Source organism: Arvicanthis niloticus, chromosome 12 (genome assembly GCF_011762505.2).
Source record: "Arvicanthis niloticus isolate mArvNil1 chromosome 12, mArvNil1.pat.X, whole genome shotgun sequence".
NCBI lineage: Eukaryota > Metazoa > Chordata > Mammalia > Rodentia > Muridae > Arvicanthis > Arvicanthis niloticus.
This window is the reverse complement of record NC_047669.1, coordinates 3,129,762-3,157,546: the sequence shown is the minus strand read 5'-3', so window position 1 is coordinate 3,157,546 and position 27,785 is coordinate 3,129,762. Positions and strand designations below refer to the sequence as shown.

Below are 27,785 nucleotides of genomic sequence, written 5' to 3'. Positions count from 1 at the left end.
GCAGGTTCCAGAAAGCGGAACTGAATGTAAGATTTCAGGCCTTCACTGCCCTGGGATACATTCAGGGAAGAGCAACATTTCTCAAGCCTCAGGGAAGAAAACCCACCTGTGGGTGGGGAAGGCCCAAAGCAGGAAGGCACATTCCTGACCACAGAGAAAGATGCAAGTCATCTGGGTGGTTCCAAGAACTAGCTAACTTTCCACTGTTCTTGGTTACCTCCCACCACCCCACCCCCCCGCCCTCAGGTCCTCCCAGTGTTACAGCCTGCTGATGTTCAAAGTTTGTAAAACAACCAATCATGTGTAACTGCGCCAAAATGCAACCAAATCGTGTATTACCGTGTGAAAATTTCTCCCTTTCCCCACCCTGTGGTATAAAAAAGCCCCTCAGCTTGCTGGCCGGGGTCAAATTCTGTTCCTGCATGGACGAGCAGTTTGACCTGTTGGCTAGCCAACTCTCCCCAATAAACCTCTGCTGATTGTATCCAGGTACAGTGTCTTGTGATTTTTGGGTGGCCATGATTTCCTGAGACTTGAGTAAGGGTCTCCCGAGTTTGGGAGTCTTCACTGCGAGTGACAGAAGGTTCCTTAGGAACAACAGGCAGGGCCTAAGGAACAACATCTGAGGCTTCCCTCCCTCCCTCCCATCCCCTCTTCTGTCTAACACAAACACACACACACACCCCTCTGAAGAAAAGGGCTTATTCAAGCAAAGTAGAATGTTTTTACTAAAGTGATACAATTATACACTTAAAATTGTACATTTATAAGAAGAGAAAGGGAAATTAAGATGCTCTGCTCTCTTGGTTTACTTGTTACATTAATGAACTTCAGGCCTCTCCTACAGAATGAGGAAAACCAATTGAAGAGGTCACTCTAGTGCTGCTATGTTACACATCAGTAACTGTTAGTCTTCTTCAGAGGACAATGCACTTGTTTTGGTAGTACACATAGCATATAGCTAACCTATGGTTACAAATGCCACCTTTCTGAAGGCAGGGTGTTTCAGTCTGTCTTGCAGACCTCACATGGCAAGGATATGTTCACTGGTCTGTAATATATAAAGTCCATTCCACTTGCACCCACCACCTCTCCAACACTAACCCTTCCTTGGCTGGAGTATGAGAGTGTGTCTTTTCTCCCTTCCTTCCCACCCCCACCCCACTCACCTGCCCCCACAGCCACTGATTCTCTTGAGACAAGATCTCACCCTGAGCCTGGACTCATGGCCACCCTTCTGACTTGGCCTAAGTGCTGTGCTGATGGTGTCAGCCAGCAGATCTAGCTCTGGAGCTTCCCTAAGTCCTTTGTTATCTGTGCCATGCTTTGTAAGGCAGCACCTGCTCCAGCCAGTCTCCAGCAGGCTAAGGGACAACTTCATCGAACCAGAGAGTCTGAGGAACAGGACAAATGGATGAGGACCTCTACTGGTTTACAGGAAGACAGGTTTCACATTCATGGAGTGAGAAAAGATTGGGAAAGGAGTGATCGACTTCATTAATTTAGCAAAACAAAGAAAGGTACACAGAATGTCCCTGTGCCTCGAGTCAGCTGATTCACACTAGGATGCCCGTGGAAGGCATTCTCACGTGTACATTTCTTGGGATTGAGGTATACTGATTAATTTTTACAAGGCTATGCCTGATGGTGATAAAGAGAAACAGTTATTATAACACGTGAAAAGGTTTTATAGAAAAAAAAAAACAAAAGCAATTAGGAGTGGAAATACATACAGATTAGTCTCTCTATATTGTTTGAGACAGGTCTTAGTATAGCGTCCTGGCTGGCCTGGAACTCATAGAGGTCCACTTCAGTCAGAGCTTCAGATTTGGGCCCTTTCTGCCTGTGGCTGCTGTATTTTCAGGAAGGTTAGATATTTTGTGACAAGAGTGCATACATGATGCTACAAGAACAGTAATAATCCTGTTACCCCATTTTTTTGATCCTCTCCCCAATGGTGGAGATCAACCCCAGGCTCCAAAAGAGAAGGGTAGATAACTGGCCACCAAGCTGTACCCACAGCCCTGCTGCTGCTCTGCTTTAAGATACTTCAGATTCCAGATGCTAAAGGAAGGATCCCCAAATGGCACAAAAGCCATGTTTTAAGGCAAAAAGGCACTGGCATTTTAGATTTTGACATTTCTTACTAGTTAAAAAAGTCTCTTTTAACTTCTTCGAAATACGTGAGTTTGATTTTAAGATAGTCAGGTATTCTGTGGCTTCAGTGACTTTATTGGCAGTACCAACACAAGGAAAATTTCTTTCAGGAATCAATTTCAATTAATGCTTCTAAATATTTTCTTTTGGAAACTGAAGGGAGTGGACACTAGCTAGCTAAGGTAGTCTCCGGGCCTCTTGGTCCAATCATTTGACAGACAGAAGGTTAGTATCATTTGTGGAGTCTAAGTCCTAACACTAAGTGGAGCACTTTGTAGAGAGTAGAGAATGCGTAGGAGTCTGGGATGGATGAGAAGACTCCAGGCACCAAATAAACATGGCCTTTGGTTCTATTTCCAGAGGCTTAGTGTGAGGTTTTTATGCAATACTCCATGCACACAAACCAACCAACCAGTTGGCTTTGAGCCAGTGGAAAAAGTCCCCAGAAGACACGGAAAGAATGAGGTGAGAACACGAGAGAAGAGGGGTGTGTTCATTCCCACACCCTCCCAGGTGTCATATCTAACAGGTCTGCTCTGAGTCCTTCTGCTAAAGTGCAGGACAAGAACAGAAGATGGGGGTAGGGACAATGAAGGCAACACATTTCAGTTCTGTATAGAACATGGATCCTTTTCAGGAGGAGAGAGCTACCATGTGCTCAGTGTGTGTGCAGGCATGCCCACAAGACTTGACATATAAAGATGTGGAAGGACCCTTCCTTTTGCCACAAACCCAGGGTCCCTTCACATCTGAATTCACAGTAAGGCCTTGGAGTGAGAAACATAACAAATGGGTAAATGAAAGGCAGACGTTACTGACAATCTGCCCACAGCTTTGCAGACACACATGAAATCAGAAATGCAGTACTTTTTCTCCCTCTAGCATAGCAATCAAAAGCTCAAGGTGTTCACAATTATTCTGCTTGGACTAAAACACAGCAGACAGCTCACAGAACTTTAGAGGTGTTGGTCTTATCAGATGTCGAACACACATTTTTCCCCATTGAAACTAAAATTTCAAAGACCCACATTTTGAAACGTGTTACATTACATACTATGTAATAAGTGACATTCCATAAGAATTTAAGAGAGCCTTCTGAATCTTCTCATCAAGATGGAGCAGAATTCCTCTCCATGTCTCTAGAGTTGCCGGACTTTTTTTTCTGTGCTTTTTATATTGACATCTAACTTGTCCACTTTGGTTGTTAGTCGGTCAAGGATGTCGTCCTGTTCCTCAATTTCCGTCTGCATTCCCAAGGCTATATCCTTCAGGCGGCCCAATCCCATAGACAGCTCATCTGTGAGAAGAAAATGATAGGCAGTCACAGTGCCTCTCTGGACAGTTAGTGGCATCTGGCTTACAGCGTCCTGCCTAAGAGGCTGTGTGCCACAGCTTGTAGCATATGTTTCTCATAACACACAGAAGTAAAAAGAACTATATTTACTACACAGTAATATGTGGATAATGTAGGTGGAGGCCACTGTGTATATTCTCCTTCCAGATACCACTGTTAAGGGTTTGTTGGTTTTTTTTTTGTTTTGTTTTTTGTTTTTTGTTTTTTGTTTTTTTCAGACAGGGTTTCCCTGTGTAGCCCTGGCTGTCCTGGAACTCACTCTGTAGACCAGGCTGGCCTCGAACTTAGAAACCCACCTGCCTCTGCCTCCCAAGTGCTGGGACTAATAGGTGTGTATCACCACTGCCCGGCAGGGTTTGTTTTTTAAGTATAGTCTTGATAAACAGCTCTGGCTATAATTCACTAAGCCTTGAAGCCACAGAGACCTCCCTGCTTCGTCTGCTTGAGAAGTACAGGGTCTGCAGGGTCACTGGTGCACAGGGCATCTTTCACCTGGGGGCTGGGGCATCAGGCACAGAGCCTGGCATATGCTAGGGAAGCACAATGACACCCAGTCATAACCCTAGTGTCCTTAGAGTTTTCATTTCAAGACTGGAGCTCACAGATTTTCTAGGCTGGCCTTGAACTTGCAATCCTCCTGTCTTAGTCACCAGGTAGCTGGGACTAAGCCTGGCATACTATGTTTCTTGAGGTCTTTGAAACCTGTGGCCTTGTGTTTCCTGGAAAGTAAAAGTAAGGAGCCACCCATGCCTCATGAAACTTCTTGGGTTTGAGGACAGTAAGGACAGGAAGAGAAGGCAGAGATAAAGCAACATGGTTGGTTCTGGGGACATGCCTCAGTGGGTACGGGCACTTGCTGAGCAAGCATGAGGACCTGAGTTCAGACCCTTAGCACCCATGCAAAAGCTGTGTGGCTGTGTCCTAGATGCACTTAAGCCCTAGAGACACCGAAGTCTGGTATGGATTCACATAAGCAGTGCGGATGGCTTGGCTGGACTGAACTCGGGAATGGAGATGTGGACAGATTCCTGAGATGTGAGGCAGTGAGTTGGCTGTAGGGTGTAAGATGCATCAAGGAAGCAGTAAAGGGTCAGTGCGGGGTGCTCCTGCTGTGCTCAGCACAAACTGGCTGGAGGCTGCTGCAGCTCCCAAACTTACCTAGGTTGTTGTCGATCTTCTGGTGATAAGCTCGAAGGCTCGAGTTCTTTGGGTAAACCTCAGGACTCACAGTAGAAGCAGGTCCTTTAGGCACTGAGTCTAGTTCTGAGAAAACACCAGAGAGACAGTTAACTGAGTTGTTGCTGCTCCGTGAAATTGGCCCATTCTTTCTTTTTGGAAGTCCTAGGATCTATCTGTCCCCAGGAATCTGTCCTAGGGATCTGTCCCCAGGAACACCAGGCAAGGACTAATGGGGTGGGAGGAAGGTGGTGAGAGACTCTGCAGCCCTGCAGAGGACACCAGTGGGAATGGGACAGGTTTACAGGCTGGAGATGACCGGTCTGAGCTCCAGCTGATCCCCAACATTAACAGATCAAGGACCCTCAACTTCCAAGTCACTTGGTTAGATATGTAAAAAGATGTATATAACAGAGGAACTATCAATGCAAAACTGCAGGCTCATAGGCCTTTTTTGATCCTGAGGATTGGAACCAGGCCTTGTGCATGTTGGGCAAGCATTCTTCTGTCGAGGTATCCCACAAATTGTTCTTACCTTGTGTGTGTGTGTGTGTGTGTGTGTGTGTGTGTGTTACATGCGTATGTATGTGTGTATACGTGTGTATGTGTGTGCACATGTGTGTATGTGTGTACATGTGTGTGTGTGAGAGACAGGGCCTTGTTATGTTGTACAAGCTGACCTCAAACTCTGTACTCAAGCTATTTCTGAAATAGCTGGGACTATAGGGACTACACCTGGCAGAGCTGGCAGGGACAGGTTTAAAAATTACCATGTGTGGTGGTGCATGCCTATAATCCTAGCACATGGAGCAAGATGAATTAAGAGACCAGACTCAATCTCAAAAGGACTCAATCTCAAAAGATAAAAAATAAAATAAAACAAACAAAAAGAAAACCATATCAAACCATACAAAACACACAAAAAAGCAAAGATCAACATTGATGTCTGGTGTGGTAGTTTGCAGCTGAAATCCCAGCACTTGGAAGGCTCAGGCAGCAGGATCATGAATTCAAAGCCAGCCAGGGTTCTATAGTAAGACTGTCTCAAAGGAACCAAAGGAAATGGAGTTACTTTACACAATTGAGATTGAGGATTTTTTTTTTGTTCTGTTGTAAATTTATTATTTTTAAAATTTATTTATTTATTTATTATTTTATTATTTACTTATTTATTTTTATGTATATGAGTACACTATAGCTGTCTTCAGACACACCAGAAGGGGACATCAGATCCCATTACAGATGGTTGTGAGCCACCATGTGGTTGCTGGGAATTGAACTCAGGACCTCTGGAAGAGCAGTCAGTGCTATTAATCGCTGAGCCATCTCTCCAGCCCTGGAAATTTATTTTATGTTGTCATTTCACTTAAACAAGCAAAAAAGAAATGCTAGGCAATGTATCTCTGCCTAAGAAATGTTCCTTGAAATTTCATTTCTAAACATATCCAGAAATATTCTCCCTCTCCCTCTTCTTTTGAGACAGGGTCATATGTAGCTCAGGCTGGCCTTGAACTTGGTATGTACTTGAGAGTAGCCTTGAACTACAGATCCTTCTGCCTCTATCTCCCAAGTTGTGTTCTATCACCTCCCTTTCCCCCTTTCTGTCTGTCTCTTTCTCTCTCATTCTCTCTGTCTCACTCTCTCTCTGTCTCTGTCTGTCTGTATCTGTCTGTCTGTCTCTGTCTCTTACTTGTTCTCTCTCTGTCTCTCACTTGTTCTCTGTCTCTCACTTGTTCTCTCTCTCTCTCTCTCTCTCTCTCTCTCTCTCTCTCTCTCTCTCTCTCTCTCTCTCTCTCTCTCTGACAGTTTCCCACAGTGTTCCAGTCTGGACTTGAACTCATGGCCATCCTCTTGCTTCAGTCTCCCAAGTGGTAGGATTAAGTGTAAACTACCATCCCACTCACCAGTCTTTGGGGGAAATGTCCCTTTGTAAGTTTAGCATGCAGTTGTCCCTGACTACCTGTGTGTGATTTGTTCTAAGATCCTCCTGAGATACTGAAAGGTGGGGATGCCCAAATTCCTTGTGTAATAATTGTCTCAATGTACCGCTCATATATGAAATCATTTCTATATCACACAATATTTAATGCAGAGTAAGTGCTTTGTAAATGGCTGCTTTATTGCTTAGGAACTAGTGGGAAGAATCAGAATCCTGTTCAGCTCAGTGTGGCGTTTGCCCTCCTGCCTGTCTACAGTGCTTAGGTGCCACCATGCTGGGCTATGAATTTTTGTTTGTTTTCTGAATATCTTACACCATCAGTTTGTTGAATTAAAAACTATGGAACTTGTGATACAGAGGGTCTGACTGCATTTCCTCCTCCAGCACTAACTACTGAAGCCAACGTCTACAAAATGTCCATTTCCTTTTACTCTTTTAGCGTGTACCATACAATGAGAGCTGCCTTTAATGCCCTCAAATTGTGTCTTTGGATGCAGGATCTTTTTGTACTTCTCCAGGGTATACCAGTGGAATGGCTTTCCTTGGGCCTTGTGCATTTCAGTTTTCTCTTTCTCCCTCAGTTTGTGCTTTTCTAGAATAAGCTGTGTTTACATCAGTCTGTCTTGATTTCTGACTCTTCCTTCATCAGGTCTCTCTGCCTCTGCCTCTGTCTCCAAGGCAAAGTCTCCCCATGTTTTCCCAGTTAAGTTTGGGACTCACTGTGCTGCCCAGGTTAGACTCAAAGTTTCATCAATCCTCCTACTTCTGTCTCCTGAGGGCCGGGATTGTAGGTGTGTCCACCATACATAGCCATGGGGTCTGTCTTTTATTTGTTCATGTGTGGTGTATATGCACTTATGTGTGCAAGTGATCATGTCCAGTCACACAGAAGTCAGAGAACACTGAAAGTCTTCCTCTATTGTTCTCCATCGTGGTGGATGGAATGAAAATGGCCTCCATAGGTTCAGGTTTGGTTCCCAGTTGATGAAACTGTTTGAGAAGGATTAGGAGGTGTGGCCTTTTGGAGGTGTGTTGTGTGGCATGGGCTCTGATGCTTCCAAAGCCTCCCACCATCACCAGTGTTCTCTCTGTCCCCTGCTTGTGTTCAAAATGTGAGCTCTTAACTGATCCTGCTGCCATTATGAACTCTAACCCTCTGGAGCCATAAACTCAATCAAACACTTTCTTTAAAAGTTGCCTTGGTCTTGGTATTTTACCACAGTGATAAAAAAGTTTACCTTACTTTCTAAGACAGTCTCTTATAAAATCTGAAGCTCATTATTTTGGCTACACTAGCCAGCCAGCCAGCCAGCCAGCTGCTGGGATCCATCTGCCTCTGCCCTGTAATTCTGGGATTACAGGAACACAGAATGGCATTTACATGAGAACTGGGGATTTTATCTTTGTCTCCTTTGAGATCTCTTGTGTATCTCATCTATTCATCTATCTATCTATCTATCTATCTATCTATCTATCTATCTATCTATCATCGTCTGTCTGTCTGTCTGTCTTTTTGAGACAGGGTTTCTCTGTATAGCCTTGGCTGTCCTAGAACTTGCTCTGCAGACCAGGCTGGCTTTGAACTCTCAGGGATCCACCTGCCTATGCCTCTCAAGTGCTGGGATTAAAGGCATGAGCTACCACCACCCAGGAGTCTCCTGTATCTTAAGTTGGCCCTGAACTTTCTAGGTAATGGAAGATAGCCTTTAGCTATCTTGCTTCTATGCTTAGATATACCAACATGCCTGGTATTATGGCTGGTTTTAATGACAATTTACCACAAAAAAAAGAAATTTACTCAAGAACTACTTGAGTCCTCAAAGAACCCAAATTGCCTTGACTGATGTGGGAAGTTCCCCCATGCAGCATCTTCTGGTATCCCAAATAAAATGGATCTGCCCTGTTACCAGGCTGCCTCACTGACAAGAGAACCAGTATTTTCAAGCTTTCATTTTCAACTTGGGAGCAGGCTCTGCAGAACCTCCAGGCTTCTGTCAGTAGACTGGGATGACTGAAGTCCAGCCTATGGACCCAGTAAGCACTGGTGGTTGACTCTTGGGAAGAGGTGTCTGTTGTAAAACTCCTCTCACTGCTGAGGCCCTCAAGTGCTGAGTAAGTACAGGGCTCTCAGCTCTCGGTGGTATTCTGCAGCTGTTACTATTGTATGCTGATCCATTAAATTCTGATGCACTTCCTCTAGAGAACTCTGAGTAAAACCCTGGAACTGTTTGGTTTTCTAAGAGTCTGGTTATGACATTTAGAGTGACCCCAAACTCACACTCATACTCTTCCTGCCTTAGCTTCCTACGTGCTGGGACTGCGAGCCTGTGGTACCATTCCTGGCTTATGTTCCAACTGTGAAAGACCCACATATTGAAAACGGAATCAACCTGGTACCTCACAATAAGTTATGTACACAAGCATATTCTTTTGCCTTTAACATATTCATGAGCCCTGGGTAAACACCTCTAAGAGCCATTTTACTTAGAACAAACACTGTTCCTACTAGTTGGTTTTTTTTTTTTTTGGGTGGGGGGAGGGGAAGACTTCTTGTTTTGTTTGTTGAGGCAGAGTCTCATATATCCAAGGCTGCCCACAAGCTCAACATGCAACAGACGCTAGCCTTAAACACTGATTGTGCTGCCTCTATTTCACTAGTGCTGGGATTATAGTTGTGGTCTACCATGCCCAGCTTTACAGCTGGCTTTTTTTACTACTAGAATTTCTCAGAGCTACACCAGTAGAGGGTTTATGTTCAATGGGATACAGGTTCCCACTTCCTTATTCAGACTCCTTGGGGCAGTGAGGTAGGAAAGAACCCCACCGAAACACATACCTATGGTTCCCCAAGAACACCGTGTCCCTGATGTCATTGCTCAGCATGTGGCATGTTAGATATTGGAGCCTCTGCCCCTCATTGTAGAGAGGTGGCTGTCCCCGTACTGATGCTTCAGGTTAAACCCAGAGACCTATCCGCACAAGGATCCATGCATGAGTTTTATACACATCTTCAGTTACCTGCATCATGTAGCCTTCTGAGGTTTGGGTGGCTGGCTTGGTACTTGCTTTCCTGATCTTTACTTGTATTTATGGCTTCTTTCAATCTTAAAATTAAAAAAAAAAAATAAAGAAACATCAGAGGAGAAACACCTGTGACAGTGTCATTTCTGTGCCCATGTGTGCACCACAGTGTCACCTGCCTTCCTATGATCCTATGATTTGTGTTGCATAGCCAATGCTTTCTTTCCTTTGCTGGCCTCTCTGGAACATCCCAAGAATAGTGTAGGCCACACAGTGGGCTGAGGAAGACCTCACAAAGGACAAGGAGTTGAGCCAGGTGGATAAAAAGTGTATGACACGACCAAGTGGGTGCCTTTGATGAAGGGTCAACAAATTACTCAAAACTGACCCACTATCTATTTTCCTTACCTTTTTTTAAGTAGTCCAATCTGGCCTCAGCCTTAACATGTAGCTGCTGCTGCTGACTTTAAATTCCTGATCTTTCTGCCTCTACCTCCCAAGTGCTGGGGTTACAGGTTTGTACCCCACCTGGCCCTACATTTTAAAAATTGTAATATCATATATTTATTTATATGATTATATATATATATATATATTTATTTATAGTCATAAACAATGGATGGCTTTTACATATGACCACTTGCCCTGAATGATAGGTAATATCAGTTTAGAAATTTAAGTCTTTAAAAAAGAAAAACCAACCTAGAGTCTCAGAGCTGGAGAGATGCGCTCAGCAGTTAAAAGCACTTGTTTCTCTTCCAGAAAATCCAAGTTCAGATCTAAGCACCCACGCTGGGATGCTTACAACCACTGTAACCAGCTCCATGGAGCTGACCTCTGTGGGTATCCACACACTTGCGACAGGCATACACAGCAAGGCACAGATTAAAACAAAACAGCTTAATAAAAATCACACCCCCCCAACACACACACAAGAAACAATCGAAACCCAGGGTTCTATATAACCCAGGCTGGTCCTAAAACCTCGAGTCAGCCCTCGCTGCTGTGACTGGGCATGCACTGCCTTTGGCATGCAGCATCCAGCCCAGCTAACATTCCCTCCCTCTCTCTTTCTGTTGCTTTATTGATTAACTGTTACTTTTGTGGGGCTGGTGAGATGCCTCCATGGTTAAGAGTTCGTTTTACTCCTGCAGAGGACCTGAGTTCAGTTCCTAGTACCCACACGGTGCCTTAAAACCATCTATAACTACACTTCCAGGAGATCAGATGCCTTCTGACCTCTGCAGGCACCAGGGACGCTGCAGGGACATGCTGCACAGACACTCATGTAGGCAAACACACATACACATAAAATAAATTTAAAAGAAAAATTTATGACAGTGATTGTGTGTGTGTGTGTGTGTGTGTGTACACACCACATAAGAACCCAGAGAAGGGCATTAGATTCTTTGTAACTGGAGTTACGGGTAGTTATGAACCATCACATAGATGTTGGAAGCTGCACTAAGCCACCTTTTTGGCTGCTCTTTTTAAAAAAGATTTATTTATTTATTATATATGAGTATACTGTCACTCTCTTCAGGTACAGCAGAAGAGGGCATTGGATCCTGTTACAGATGGTTATGAGCCACCATGTGGCTGCTGGGAATTGGACTCAGGACCTCAGGAAGAGCAGTCAGTGCTCTTAACCACTGAGCTATCTCTCCAGCCCTTTTGTTGTTATTTGAGACAGGCTGTCATTCTATAACCCAGGCTAGCCTCTAGCTCACTATTCCAAGTGCTGGAATTATAAGTACGCACCACCATAAACTGGCTGGAAACTTACCTTTCAGTCTGATTAAGAATTTTATTTCTTGAAGCTAGGGGGATGGTACTGGGGAGATAGCTCAGTCTGTAGTATGCTGTACAAGTCTGAGGACTTGGGTTTGGATCCCCAATGCCTACATAAAAAGGCAGGTGCATTGTTTCAGGTCACTGTCAACCCAGCTCTGGGGATAGGCTGGGGTATAAACAAGTAAAGATCCCTACAGCTTACTGGCTAGCCAGCCTAGCCAACTGGTAAACTCCAGAAAACAAGGCACGAGGTTAGTGTTGAGGCCTGCTTCTTTTAACACAACTGTAGCCATTTTGTATTCAGTCTCCATTCTGTTCATAAGGTGAAATTAAGTTCAGGTTCTCTGAATCTACTTCCCAGAGGTAATTATGCATAGCTGACACTGAACTTTTCAACTTGGTTTTTCCTATAAAAAGCCTGCCCTGAGGACAGACTGGTGCCACAATTAGGTTTTCCATCTTGTGGACCTGATGTCCAGCATTAGGATGTGCAGTCAATAAACTATTCTTGCTTAACTGAGAGGTATATTTGTGGTTTGTGTGGCGACTCCCAGACTCCAACAGTTAGAAAGATGTCCCCGAAGTTAAAAGTATTTGTTGCTTTTGTAGAGGACCTGGGTTCTGTTCTCAGTATCTATATGGTAGGCAACCATCTTTAACTCCAGCTCTAAGGGACTTAGTATCTTCTGGTCTCATGGGTATCACTCACATACATGTAGGCAAAAAACACATACACATAAAATAAAAATAAGTAAGGTTTTTGTTTGTTTGTTTTTTTTGAGATAGGGTTCCTCTGTGTAACCCTGGCTGTCCTGGAACTGACTCTGTAGACCATGCTTGCCTTTGAACTCAAGAGGTCCACCTACTTCTGCCTCCTGAGAGCTGGGATTAAAAGCATGCACCACCATTGCCCCACAAACAAAAGTCTTAAAAAACCCAGGAGGTAGAGAAATAACTGAGGAAGACACTTGATGTGGTACTCTGGCTTCCACATGCATGTGCATGACACCTACACAGAAGCATGCACACATGGTTACATGCATGTGCATGACACCTACATGCCAGCACATATACATGTTGTCACATGGAAACATACACCCAAATATATTAATATTATTTTTTTTTAAAGACAGGATCTCTTAACCACTGAGCCCAGCCCAGGACAGGATTTCACTATATGAGTCTGGCTGTCCTAGAACTCATTACGTAGAGCAGGCTGGCCTTGAACTCTGCCTCCCAAGTGTTGGGATTAAAGGCATATGCCAATATGTCCAAATAACTTTTTAAAAATATTTTTTAGACTTTTATTTTTAGTTTATGCACATTTTGCCTGTGTATATCTGTGTACAATGTGCATCCCTAGTGCTCTGAGAGGCCCTGGAACTGTAGTTACTAATGGTTGTGAGCCACCATGCAGATGCTGGGAATCCAACCTGGGTCCTGTAAAAGAGCAGCCAGTGCTTTTAACCACTGAGTCACCATTCCATCCTCATATACATTAATAATTTTTAAAAAGAATTTAATTTCTTAACCAGGTAATGATGATGGTATCTGCACACACCTTTAATTCCAACACTTGGAGGCAGGAGGAGAATCTCTGTGAGTCCCAGCCCAGCCTGGTCTACCGTTAGTTCCAGGACAGCCTGGGACACAGGAGAAACCCCATCTCTCAGGTGCTGCAATGCATCTACTTCTACCACAAGAGGCTAAGTGACCTCAACACCAAGAACAGCTTTGGGAAGCAACAAGCTTGCCAAAGGCCTAAAGCTGGCTTTTTAAATGATCTGAAGCTGCTCAGAAACTCTTCTGTAAGAATACAGCTCTGCAGAGTCGCCAGCTCAGAACAACTGAGATGGGTGTGGACCACCTGACAGATGTACTTGTTGCAAAGGTCCCAGTAGCCCTTCCGCTGCCAGTGTTCTATTGTTGGAGGCTGACAATGTAGAGCGACAAAACAGTAGCCTGCACAGGGGTCCTTTTCCCATGCCCAGTTTAAGTGGTGCTGGAGATTTAGGCCAGCACTTCCAGAATGTGAGGCAAGCATTCTGCTAGTGGAGCTACATCCCTAACCCACATATCCATGGTTACTATTAAAACACTATTTCAAGCTGTATGTGGAGGTCCAAGAATTTGGATCAGGAGTTCAAGATCATCTTCAGCTAAATGATGAGTTTAAGACCAGCCTTGGTTACTTGCAACTGTTTCTCAAAAATGAAACAAAGCAAGAGCCTGTGAGAGACGGCTCAGCAGGGAAATGCTTGCTGCTAAATGGAAGAGCCTGAGCTCCATCTCTAGGACCCACATGGGAGAAGAAGAGAATGGATTCCTGTAAGTGTCCTGCACATGGCTGTGCCTTGCACTCACCTTACCCTCATGGACATACACAAAATTAACAAAACAAAACAAAGCAACCTACCACAAAAATGACCTGAGGTATGAATAGTGGTCATGTGTTTTAACAATATCCAATTCTTTTGTCTTACACCTTTTTTTAAAAAAAGATTATTTTGTGTTTGCCTACATGTATGTATGTGTATCATGTGTGTGCTTGGTGTTCAGAGATCAGAAGAGGAGACTGAATTACCTGAAACTGGAGTCACAGACAGTTGTGAGCTACCATGTGGGTGCTGGCAACTGGACCCTGGTCTTCTGTAAGAGCAACAAGTGCCCTTAGCTGTTGGGCCATGTCCCCAGTCCTGCTTTATAATCGAACATAAGGTGGTGAAGCCTGCTATGTCCTTTTGTATGATTTCACTGTTTTTTTTTGTTTTTGTTTTTGTTTTTTTGTTTTTTTTTTTTTTTTGGTTTTTCGAGACAGGGTTTCTCTGTGTAGCCTTGGCTGTCCTGGAACTCACTCTGTAGACCAGGCTGGCCTCGAACTCAGAAATCGGCCTGCCTCTGCCTCCCAAGTGTTGGGATTAAAGGCATGTGCCACCACCGCCCGGCTATCATTTCACTGTATTTCTGCTCAAAATTGCTTTGAGGTAAACAATGTATAATTTTAAACTATAAATTAATGGACAGAGTAGATATAGAGAAGATGGAAAGATTTTTACATACTCATATATATGTGTGTAACATTATGTATGTATGATTATTTTTTGTGTGTGGTGGGGATGGAATCTAGGACTTCACATTTAGACAAGCCTTCTACCAATATACCACATTCCTAGCCTATATATGTACATGTTTGTATGCATGTACAATATATTGAATTACATTTGTTTTTGTTTGTAAATATATGTGGAGATCAGAGGAAAGGCTGTTGGGAGTTTATTCTGTCTCCACCAGGTCACCAGGCTTGGCGGCAAGTACATTTACCTGAGGAGCCATAGTACCAGCCCAGCATACAGGTTTCTTTGTTTTGTTGTGTTTTGTAAGACCAGTCTCATGGCTGGTGTTGATATCTAGGTCCTCCTGTCTTAGCTTCCTGAGTTGCTCTATCTCAAGTATGCACGGTGACATCTGGCTTATCAGTATTTTTTTTTTCCCTAAAACGAGGCTTTGCTTAATTGCCTGAGGTTGCCTTGAGCTTGTTATCTACCTGCCTCAGTCTCTTCAACAGCTGACATTACACACAGGCCCCACTATGACTGGCTTTTGGAATGACTTGAAAAGAAACAGTCTGTAAAAAGAGTCACATTTTTAGTGATTAAACTCTCTAAGACTGGAGTATTTCTCATAAATTAGATGAACAGTTGGGGAGTGATTTCTCTTTAGCAAGCCTGAAGATGAGTAGGTCCCTTCCCATGAGTAAGCACAGGGTTTCAGGATACCTTCATGGCCCCGACAAGGTCTGACAGCCTTGGCTTCTTCCACAGAACCTGTCCCTACTGTTTTATGTATCTAGACACAGATGCTCCACTCACCTGCTGCTGGGCTGAGAGACCACGCTGCCATTCTGTTCAGGTGGAGGCTCTACTGGTTTGGATTTGAAATAGCTGATAAATCCTCCAAACACACTCTTAATGCTGTTGATATGTTTCTGGCTCATCTTCAAATCCTGATCCATCTTGTCTACCATCTTCTCTGTGTGTTCTAGGACTCCCCGCTGCCGGACCAGCTCCTGCAGAAGGCAAGAGACAGTAGCATCATGTCTTCTAAAAACTACTTCTAAAATCACAGTATATTTAAGTCTGGAACTGGGAAGGTAGTTCCCCTGGTAGAGTTCTTATGTGGTTTGCACAAAATCCTGGTTGGATCCTCAGCATGCCGTCAACCAGGTTTGGGCACACAGACCTGTAACCCCACAATTTGAGAGGCAGAGGCAAGAGGATTAATTTAATGTTATACCTGGCTACATAGTGACTTTGAGGCAAGCCTGGACCAGGTGAGACCCAGTCTCAAAAAATAGTCTAGATAGGAATGGTAGCCCATGCTTTTAGTCCCAGGACTTGGGGACTTTGGGGAAAGAGACAGGTGGGTTGGTGTGACTTCTAGGCCAGGCCAGTGCTCTGTCTGGTTTCCCATAGGGCCGCTGCTTCCAGCGTTTCTAAAATACTAGAATATTACAAAATAATAGGCTTCTGTGTAACATTTCCCCCCTCCAGCTCAAACAGTAGGAATTTAGGCCTTGAGAATTATATAGAGAGCTTGGAAATAGGCTCACACAACACTAGTTTCATTTGCTTTATTTGCTTTGAATTGTTTTAACTTTCAAAATGGGTGTGATTTTGCTTTTTGTGGTTATATTATTATTCCTCTGGGAGAGAGAGGTCAAGCTAACGGTTTTTCTGGTTACTAGCTCAAGGACATGCTATTTTGGGAGAAAGGCTCTATATTAGTGTTGACAGGGAAGGAGAACAGGCTCTAGACCCCTTCCGAAGTGACATGGATCAGATATGACAGAGAGAAACTCCCTGAAGAACTAGAAAAATTCAAGAGAATCAAACAGGACAGGTAAAGATTCCTTGTGCTATCCTTCACATGGCATGGCATGAATTGGTTTATTATTAAAATTAACTCATAAAAAGCCAGCTTTCTTTCACATGCCAAACAAGGAGCAGAATTTTATCCTTAACTAGTTTGTGTACCCTACATAATCCATGCAGATATCTTGAAGGTACTTAAATCTATTTTGAGATTTGTATATTACAGAGTGTACAACTTTGGTGAGATTCATCCTCAGAGATGCTAAGCTGACCTGCCTGGACTTCCTATGTCATGGATTCCAGGTCATCTTGACTCATTCATTCTTTCAATGTATCCAGTAAGAACCTCAGTCAAGCCCTGAGCTGTCTAGGCAGACAGAGACTGGATAACAGTTGCTGGGGTTGGCTTTCTTAATGCCTAACCAAATCTGACTTTCCTACTCTTCCCTCCCCTTTAAATAATTTTTATCACCCACCCCTGTTCAGCCAGAAGAACTTATGGCGAGTCAATCCAATTCTCTGGCTTTGGGGGTCTGGTAGTGTTTATTTTTACAAATTATAGAAAAGTTGTCACTTAAGGGATAAATTGGGAATGGCCATAATTTTGGACAGGGAGAAAATAGATGAAATTGATTGTGTAAACATATCTTAATTGGTAGAAATCTTTATAATTGATACAAAGTTAAGGTTATAACTTCTTACCTTGGTACAAAATTTATTTTGATACAGATTTAAGGTTTTCATTGGTATGAACTTCTTATATTGATACAAAATTTTGGAATTAATATTGCTACTCTTTATCAGGCAGTGGTGGCACACGCCTTTAATCCCAGCACTTGGGAGGCAGAGGCAGGAGGATTTCTGAGTTTGAGGCCAGCCTGGTCTACAGACTGAGTTCCAGGATAGCCAGGGCTACACAGAGAAACCCTGTCAAAACAAAACAAAAAATATTGTTCCTCTTAGACCTTGTGCTTACACAACTCGTTTAAGAACACAGCATAGACCAGGCCTTCTATAGCTGCTATTACAGACTGTTTTAGATGACTGAACAATGCAAGTCAAGGACCAGATAACAAACTCATGGTTATGTTTGATTTTGATTTAATTAAAAGGTTGCTTTTCATATTATTCAATTAGAAATGGCTGAAAGTAGTCAAGGTTTAACAGTTCAGATTACCTTATATATTATAGTCTTCAAAAACATCAGAAATCCAAAGAATATGACATTTAATGTTATTTAATTATTTGACAGGGAGACATATCTGTTCCGGACAGCACCCCCTTCTTAGTTCAAAGAAGATACTGAACATCTTCACATCTAGGTGAGGTTGTGTATCATGGCAATGTAGCCAACTGGGCAAAAATTGCCCATTTCATCTGCAGACAATACTGTCCAGGAAAAGAACACATTTTGCAGAATAGACTGTTTGCTTTGCCGAGACAGGGTGAGCAGTCCTTCAAACAATTCTGCCTTGCGAGTCTGTCAGATAGATGATCCTTGGCCAGAAGGCCAAAGACAGATGCTCCAAGGTTTTGAGGAATGAGGGGCTGTCCAGGTAGTCAACTGTCTGTACAGTCTGTACAGTTGTTTGAGAAGCTATGTTTGGTGCTTCCTATAGATCCAGGTAATGTTTTAGTCATTCTCAGATTTCTGATGGGGCTAAAGACTAGTTTTAGTCTCATAATCAAACTCAAGTTGTTTTCCATTGAGAGAGAGAGAGAGAGAGAGAGAGAGAGAGAGAGAGAGAGAGAGAGAGAGAGAGAGTGTGTTTATAGAGTGGATGACATGGTTTTCTGTGGGGAGCCGACAGAAGGTGGCTATCATCCTTGCAGCCATCTTGAGCCATATACCCTGACAAGAGACTTGTTTTCAACAGCCTACAACACCTGAGCACACTATGATAACATCTTGTTTTATATACCCAGGATTTTCCCTTGGGTGTGTGTGACTTAAAGGTGTGACTTAAAGATGTGACTTAAGAAGTGAGACTTATGGCGCACGCCTTTAATCCCAGCACTTGGGAGGCAGAGGCAGGAGGATTTCTGAGTTCGAGGCCAGCCTGGTCTACAGAGTGAATTCCAGGACAGCCGGGACTACACAGAGAAACCCTGTCTCGAAAAAAACAAAACAAAACAAAAAAAGGAGAAGTGAGACTTATAAAAGGTGAGAGGCAGACAGAAGAGGGGACTGGAAACTTGGAACTTGGAGGCACTAGGGACTAGGAACTAGGGACTAGGAACTCGAGACTTAGGACTTGGACTAGGAACAAGGGATTTGGAAAAACAGAAGAAGAGGGACTTGAGAATAAACGGGACTGAATCACACTCTGTCTGGTCTTCATTCTTCACGTCCGCCCTCACTCTCTCTTGCTGAACCCTGACCCACTGACTGGAGCAGCAGTACGAGCCGGGACAATTTAGCCCCCAAAGCTTGGGGCAGTGTGGGGGGCAGTGCAGGCTCTAACAATTTTGGCCCCCAAGCTTTTGGCAATGTGGGTTCCAATACTTGGCAGAGTGGTCTCTGACAGTTTTCAGGTGACATTACAGGCTAAAAAAATCTAAACATAATCTAGGGATAAAATCATAACTTTTTTAGTTAGGAATGGCGATAAAATACTTTATGTAATTGACAAATATGATGGACTAGATGCCATTTATATATCATACTATGTAATTTACATGATTGTCATGGTTTTGTTCAATTTATATCTGGGAGAAAAGGGTTTTTTTTTTTTTTGTTGTTTTTTACTAGACAGAGAAAGTGAGGTGTAAGGGGAGGTCCTGATACTAAGGTCTAGTTCCCTAAATGGTTCTTGATTTGTCAGTAAAGAAGGCCGAGAGCCAATTGCTGGGCAGAAGGTACAGGTGAGACTTCCAGGTCCCAAGAGAAAAAGGAGATGCAGGGAAGGAGAGAAGGGGCTTTTCTGCCATGCTTTGGAGGAAGGAAGATGCTACAATCATGTAAGGCCAGGGAGAGACCTAGGGCCTGCGGCCGGGCCTGCGGCCTCTGCTACAGGCAGGTGGCCAAATATGTTTGGCTGGAGCAAGCCACTAAGTTTAGGGCGGAAGGAGAGACAGAGGTAATAATTGGTAAGAACACACATTTTCAGGCAGGAGATATTTGCTCCCAGCAATTGTGCCTAGTGGGCAAGTTGTAAAGTAACAGCCTATGTGGTTTTTGCCCAAAGATTCAAGGGTCTCAGGTGGAAGCTGATGGTGAGAGAGAGAGGAGCCAGGTTGGGGTTGGCTGTGGCTGACCCCTGGAGCTAAGCCAGGTAGAACAAAAGGGAGCCAGGAGGGGCTGGTAGCAGGGCAGAGGTCCCTGGCAAAGGTGATAGAGTGCTTTTTAAAACTATAAACAACACATTCCATTCTTTCTTGGCATTTATGCTTTCTGACAATAGATCTGGTGGTGTTCTGATGTTTTTGCCTGTGTGTTAGGAGGCATCTTGCCATAGAGATTTTAGTATTATTTCTTTGCTTTATAATTTGGACATCTTGACTATGGTATGTCATGGGAAGGTTCTTCTCTGGTCATGTCTATGTGAGTTCTCAATGCTTCCTGTATTTGCATATCTATTTTTCTAGGTCTGAGAAATTCTTGGCTATATTCATTGAGTACGTGGTCTAACGTCATTTGATTTTACCTCAGCTCCTTCTAACTAATGGCTCTTAGGTTTGGTTTCTTGAACGAATCTCAGAGTTTTTGGTAGTTTTTGGTTACATTCACTGTTTTGTTGTTGTTGTTGTTTTGTTTTGTTTTGACTCATGTCTCAAACTTGTCTGCCACACCTGAGATTTGGTCTTCTGCTTAGTCTTGTCTGTTGGTGATATTGTTGGTTTTTTGTTTGTTTTTTCCACTTTTTTTTAATTGATTCTTTCATTTCCAGAATTTGTTTGGGTTTCAGTGTACCAACTTCTTTGCTGAACTTTTCCTCCATATTTATATCTTGAATTGACTTCATATCTTTCTTGTTCAGGATTGACTTTACTTGAGTCCTTCATTGATCACTGGTCTTTTTTGTTGAGGCAGGCTTTTGCTACATAGTCCTGGCTAGCATGGAATTCACTAATTCACTATCTTGACCAAGATGGTCTTGAACTTTCAGAGATCCACCTGTTTCTACCTCTTGAGTACTGAGATTAAAGGGAGACCACCATGCTGGGCCTTGATCATTGATCCTTTTAAGAAGGAGGACTCTTAATTTTGTGTTATTTCATTTTAGCTATCTGTGTAGGTATGTTTTGTCAGGTTGACATAAACCAAGACATATCTGGGAAAAGGGAATCTTAATTGAGAAACTGCCTCCATAAGACTATCCTATAGGCAAGTCTGCAGGGCATTTTCTTAATTAGTGATTGATGTGGGAAGAACAAATCCATTATGAGTGGTGCAACCCCTAGGCACGTGGTTCTGGAATGTATTACAATGTTGGCTGACCAAAGTACAGGGAGCAAGTGAGTAATCAGCATGGCCTCTGCACCAGCAGCATGAACTCCAGTAATCAGCTACCTGCATGGCCTCTGCACCAGCAGCATGAACTCCAGTAATCAGCTACCTCCAGGCTCCTGCTCTGGCTTCCCTCAGTGATGGATTTAGAAACTGTAAGATGAAATAAGCCCTGTCCTTCCCAAGCTGCTTTTAGTCAGAGTTTTATGACAGAGTTTTTTAATTGAAACTCTAAGACACTGTCTTATCATCATTTTCCAGGGCCGAGAAGCTGTCAGTTTGTAGGATGCTATAGAGTATATTGTCTCCTGTTTTGCAGTGTTCTGTACATCTGCTGGAGTATGGAATGTATGGGCCCTCTGTTTTTTTCCACCCCTTTGCCTCAGTGTTTTTGTTTGTTTCATTTTATGTGAGTTTTCTTTTCTTTTTTCTTCTTTTCCAAGACAGGGTTTCTCTGTGTAGTTTTGGATGTCCTGGAACTGTAAATGAGGCTGGCCTTGAATTCACTTGCCTGTGCCTCAAGAGCACTGGAATTGTATGCATGAGTCTTCTTTAGGCTCTCCTCATGTAGATTTATGTTCTGAGGGAAAGTCAATTGCAGTAACAACTATGATAGTTTGACAAAGAAGAAATAGTAGCTTAATCTTTTTTATCATCAAGTCAAATTCCTAGTGCAGGTCAGAGAAACTTTTGCTGAGAACCCCATAGAGAGGAGACTTCATGTCTATCTAGTCTGTCTCCTGTCACATGATGCCTTTTGTAAATCCTCCCTTGATGGGGTTGAATCACACTTCCTTTGTTTCTCTTTGCTATCCTGCTTCGATTTGCTGCTTCTGCTTGACTCCTTTTGCCTGGGTTGGGCTCACAGGACCACATTCAGATAGAGATGTCTGTGGGAGAGTCAGAGTCCAGGTCTTTTGATGACAGAAGAATCCCTTAGTCCACCTCAGTTTTAATCCTTATAGGCCTAGGCACTGGACTGCCCCTTCATCTGGTCTTGTGTTCTTCCTGTTCAGATATGGAGATTTTCAGTGGACTACCTAAGTTTACTAGTCTGCCAAATCTTGAACTTTTTTCTCCCCCAAGACAGGGTTTCAATGTGTAGCCCTGGCTATCCAAGAACTCACTCTATAGATTAGGCTGGCTACAAATTTATAGTATTTGCCTGTCTCTGCCTCCAGAGTGCTAGGATTAAAGGCATGCACTTTAAAGATTTGTCCAGCCAAATCTTGAAATTCTATTTCACATACTGGTGTCTTTTCTGGACTATATCAGTATCTGATTCCAGTGCATCCATACTTGATACTTTAAAATCACTAAGAAGGATGAACCTGTCAGATAGCCTTCACACACACACTATCTTTTCTGTCCATAAGGCTCTCCATGGAGGTACTCATGGGTTTCAGTCCTTTGTTTGATTTGGGCCACTATTCACTTAAAGCACTTCCTTAGAGAAGCCGTCCTTAAATCCCTCTGAAGGAGGGCATCCTTCCAGCAGCCCTCCTCTTTCAACATGCTCTGCTTCTCCTCACAGTATGTATGCTTCATGAGGCAGGAACTTACCTTGCTCACTGATGAACTTCCAGTGTACCATTCAGCAGCCTCTGCTGCAAACCTGTCCAGAGTGATGTTCTCTGCCACCAGGACAGCCTGGATCATATGCCTTTAGGGCTGATGTGCAGGCTGCACATATGTGTTCATTATACTATTAATTACCTCCTGTATTCATGACAAACTTATTTTAGTGCCTATTTAATGTTTAGGATAAAGTGATGGGCACGTACCTTAGTACCTCATCCTGCTAGACTGCTAGATAAGTGTTCTCCCATTGAGTTTATATTCTCAGGTGTTGAGTTCCTATGTCAGGGTTTGTGTATAACTGTTACAGCTGTGTTTCTGCCCTCAGCTCCCTTCCTATAAATCTTCTACCTATATTCCCCACCTCTACCACCCATTGCTTAGCAATTATATTAACTATGTAATGCTCTCCCTTCATACCTAAAAGCAAAATCCTCACCAATTTTTAAACATATACTCTACAAGCCAGGTTGGGTGACTAATCACCCAGACAAGAGAATCTCAAATCTGAGGCCAGCCTTGGCTACATAGTGAGCTCCTGTTTAAAGAACAAATTAACAAAACAACTATTCCCAATTATCTTAGTTAGGGTTCCTATTGCTGCAACAAAACACCATGACCAAGAAGCAAGTTGGAGAGGAAAGGGTTTATTCAGTTTGTATTTCTACAACACTATTCATCACCAAAAGAAAGTCAGGACAGGAACTCAAACAGGGCAGGAACCTGGAGGCAGGAGCTGATGCAGAGGCCATTGAGGAGTGCTGCTTACTGGCTTTTGCCTCATGGTTTATTTATGGAACACACCAGGACTACCAGCCCAGAGACAGTACCACCCACAATGGGCTGGGCCCTCCTACACTGATCAGTAACTGAGAAAATGCCTTACAGCTGGATCTCCTGGAGGCATTTCCTCAACTGAGTCTCCTTCCTCTCTGATGACTTTAGCTTGTGTCATGTTGACATAAAACCAGCCAGCACACCAACCATTATATATTCTGGAAATCTGAGTGAAAAGTGTGAAACTATATAGTCGGCCTGCCATATCTGAGTACTCAACTAGCTGTAAACAGAAGATACTGAGTGTGAAAATACATAGTCAGCCCTCCATATCTGAGTACTTAACTAGCTGTAAACAGAAGATACCGAGCTCTGCAATAGGACACATACAGATTTTTTGTCATTATACTCTAAACATTGCAATATAGTAATTATGCACAGAATTTATATTTATTGGGTTGCCCCCCCATATGGGGTCTCATGCAGTTCAGGCTGGCCTTGAAATTGCTATGTAGCCTAGGATAACCTGAAACTTCTAATTATCTTGGGTTATTTTTTGAGTGCTGGAATCAAACAAAAAGACTTTGCACATGTCAGGCAAGTATTCTACCAACTAAGCTGCACCTCTGTCCTTCTCTAGGTATTATCAGTAATCTGGAGATAACTTGAAACATATGAGAAGGCCCGGAGACAGCAATCCGTGCTTGAGCACTTGGCTTGCACACACAAGGCCCTTAGTTCAATCCCTGGTACTGGAGAGGTAAGCGGGAAGGAAGGTTTGAGCAGGATGTGTGTGTGAAGATAGGAGGACTGGAAACTCTGTCCTGCTTGTGCCTTAAAAACAATATATGAACAAATACAAGTATCTGAGAGATGGCATATGAGATGGAATAGTATGCCACATGAACAAATACAAGTATCTGAGAGATGGCGTATGAGATGGAATAGTATGCCAGTTCATGTAAGGGACATACATGAGCACTCAGGGGGTTTGTAAGAGTCTTGGAACCAACTTAGAGCAACTATAGGAAACTATTGAAGTTCATGTTAAATGTAGAGGTACCAAGTTAATTAATGTAAGGAGGGGCTTTAGTCCATTTAGAGGCTGTGGGACATGTAAACAAAATGTGCTGCCTTTTCTATCAAAGGGTAAAATAAGACGAATCTCCATTTGAAACACTGTAACCACCAGTCATCTCTTCTTGAAGTCAATATGTATGTGCTCAAGGTTGCAGCCTGTTCTTAGCAGTTGTACTTTGTTCACTAGGTATGCCATTTCCAGTTAGCCAGCTGCCTAAGAGTGTGGGACCAAGCTCTGAGCACAGACTGAGGCACAGGATCCCTTTGCTTTAGGAATAAAAACCTTGCAAGACCACTCTAAGCCTGCTCGACTTAGCATGGCTACACACCTTTCTGCAAAAGTAAATCCTTTTGTCTTGATGAAATACCTTAGATTGTGCAGTCATTTTCTTGGGACCACAGACCCATTTGTAACATGGTGTTAACATTTCTAACCCATGCGTAACCTGGGTTTCTGTTTGGTGGGTGAAATTCAGAAATGGGGTGTATAGATGTAGGAAGCCACTGTTAGCGGTGGTATAATTCGCCATTCCAAGATGGCGCGGACATCGTGTCCTTCCCACTAGTAAACAATTAACTGCACAGCTGCAAAGGCAGAAAGCCTGCCAAAGTCACTGGCCAATCCCGAGGTGTAATATTGGGTGATGAGTGAACAGCCAATCAGAAGTGAATACGTCACTCTAGGGTGTATTTAAGCTGTGCCTCTTCCTGTCTTTGGCCCTTCCGCGTCTTTCCGCTTCTGCTGATACAGAGTAAAGCCTCGCTGTGGTGATACCCAAATTGTGCCTCTCGTGTTTCTCTTCCACAGGTGAAAAGGGGACACGGAAGGCGCGCGCAACAACTGGTGCCGAAACCCAGGTGTTTCAAGGCGACGCGGAGGCCCCCAAGTTTTGGGGCCGGTTAAAAGACTACAGGATTCGAGGTACGTATCTGGAAGGTATGCTTGGGGTAGAAACCTTCGTTGCGGGTGGATATTCACCCATTGCCACCGCAGCAATAGCTAGCCTCTTGTTTGCGTTGCTTTCAGCTATTAGGGCAAGTCAAGAGGTTTCAAGAGAGGTCAGCTCCAGGCTATCAGAACCAGAGCATGTTAGCCGGCATCAGGCCAAGGGGTCTGGGGGTCAGGCCAAAGTGCCTGGGGAGATAGAGTACTCAAAAGGAACAAGGGCTACTGTAGAGCTCTTTAAGCTTATGGAACCTTCACTGGTGCGTGAAGAGAGAGTGGAGGACAAAAGGATCCTCCTTTATGACAGAATCTTTGGGGAAGCGTCTGCACTCTGCTACGTGTGGCGGCTTGCAGCCCGGCAGAGCAAGAGCAAGAGAGCATGGCACAAAAGACAGGCAGAGGAGAGAGACAGTCTGCTCTGGGAAACGGCATACCGCCGGCAGACACACGGGGAGTGCCCCGAGAGCTTAGAGCAAACAATGCCAGTGATAGAACAGATGATCTTTGAAAATGCCACAGCTGAATGCCGTACAGCCATTGTCCCTCGTAAGAACAAGAGGCTACAAGATTGGCTGAGGGCCTGCTGTGGCCCGGGGTGGGAGGCTGTTTGTGCTTATTCCACAGGTGAAAACAATTCAATTTGGGCCCCTACGCGGCTGGTTTAGATCGTGAAGAAAGAAGCCAGATTGCAAGATGACGGCCCTGACTCTCCTGACACTGATGTTCGATTTGGCGATAAGTATACCACTGTGGGCCATAGTCAGATCTTGGCCTGTTCCCATGCCAGTACATTCAAATGCTGCAGTACCGCCATTGTTTACAGCTATTGAGTGTTACTTGGTTGCCCCGTCCTCAGGGAACACCGGCCAACAGCCTGAGTTATATAATGCTACAAGCTTTCCATTAAATTTTATACTTGGTTTTGTGGCAGCAAAACTTTATAGCATAAAGGTAATCTACTTGGTGTTAATTTTAGATAGAGAAAAGATACAACACGTGTCTTTTAAGGTTCACAGTTTAAATTTAAGGTTTTAAGTTAAAATCAAAACCACACAATTCGGTGTAGCCAAGCCTCAGAGAACAGGCCGGAGGGAGGTTACATTTACATTTGAATTAAGACAATGCAGACTTAGCTGCAGAAGCCCAGGTGCTAAGCATTCCCTTTTGTTCTGGGTCTTTACAACCTGGTCCTAGAAATGTGCTTACGGGAATTTGTCTCTTGTCTTCATTGTTCTAGTGAGAAGAGAGATAAATCTAAAAACCAAAGACTTTACAACAGTCTGTGGGCTAAAGGTTATGATTATGCTGCAGAAATTAAAATTATGTCTACTTCCCTCCATGAGTATAACTGTACCTGCTGATAAAATATGGTTCAAATTATTTTAATTCCTTTATATTCAAAGTTGTTAAAAATGAGATGCCTTGGATTCCTCTAATATATGTAACAATAGAGAATAAGGTTGGCTTTTATCCGATATTCTCATTGGACTAAAAAGATTGGTTATTAGATTAATCCAAAATAAAGTTCGAATTTAAGATTTATACAGACTAACTTGCCTACTCCAGCTACCATTTCAGTAAATGCTTATATAAAAGATGTTTTATATCTTCCCTTTACATTTCTGCTAAAGGTGAGAGATTTACAGTTAGTAAATTTATTCATAATTTTTAAGAGCCCATGAAGCGATATTTGTTAGAATTGCTTCAGAAAATGGTTAATCGTTTTACATTTTATATATATAAATATTGTTGCTGCTTTAATACAAAAAATTAAGAGGTTAAATCTTTTAGTATATATTATTCATTGTGTGATACTTTATTAGTGGATTTCTCTAAAGAAGTTTTCTACAAGCCATTGCTCCAATATAACGAGCTTTAAAAATTTTTAGAGTACTTGTTGCTCCAAAAAAGGATTCAAAGACAGTGTCTTTCAATATTTGAGACCTCAATTATATCCTAATTAGATGGGGCTAGAGAAATGGCTCAGCCCTTAAAGGCTCGACTTTTAAATTATAAAAGCTGAACTCCCAGCAACCACATGGTGGCTCACAACCATTTGTGGTGGGGATCTAACGCCATCTTCTGGCTTGTGAGTGTACATGCAAAAGGAAAACAGTTTACTTTTAATCTTGATTTGCTCTTAGTGATTTTTAAAAGTTGTTAAGAGATATTAATTGGCTAAAACCTCATCTTAAGCTTACCATAGGAGGATTTAAACCTCTGTTTGATATTTTCAAAGGGATGCAAGTCCTAAATTAAATCATATGTGTATCTTCTTGAGTTTACCCTGCTTCAACACAATTAAATTATGTGTTGTAGCCACTGTTAGAATGTTAAAAAAAGGTATATCTGCCTTTGTTTTGTTAAATGGTATATTTCATGAAGTACAAAATGTTTCGGCTATATGATCTAATATCTCTAGCCATTTGAATAACATTAAAATTAATAAGGTGTTTAGGAATGCATCTGCACAACCGGTGTCGGTGTGTGTGGACCCTCCATTTTTCTTTATGTTATCCAACTTTCAGAATAATTCTGATATCTTGGATTGTAAGAATGTTGCATGCCTTTTGGCACAATGCTGGAATGGATCACTAGACCTAGCCTTGGTTGTGCACGTGCCTACCTTTGTGCCCATCCCA

The 27,785-nt window shown here is 43.0% G+C and overlaps 1 protein-coding gene across 1 annotated transcript in view; it reads right to left on the bottom strand.

Annotated features, from left to right (window-relative positions):
• Positions 1-701: 701 nt before the first annotated feature.
• The window catches only part of Snap29 (synaptosome associated protein 29), a 33,906-nt gene continuing 6,822 nt past the window's right edge, over positions 702-27,785 (bottom strand). The window contains exons 2-5 of the mRNA XM_034515471.2: positions 15,311-15,507; positions 9,645-9,730; positions 4,670-4,774; positions 702-3,454 (exon numbers count right to left, since the gene is read on the bottom strand). Coding sequence (XP_034371362.1) covers positions 3,297-3,454; positions 4,670-4,774; positions 9,645-9,730; positions 15,311-15,507 — 546 coding nt within the window. The 3' untranslated portion in view covers positions 702-3,296. The remainder of the gene's footprint in view (positions 3,455-4,669; positions 4,775-9,644; positions 9,731-15,310; positions 15,508-27,785) is intronic.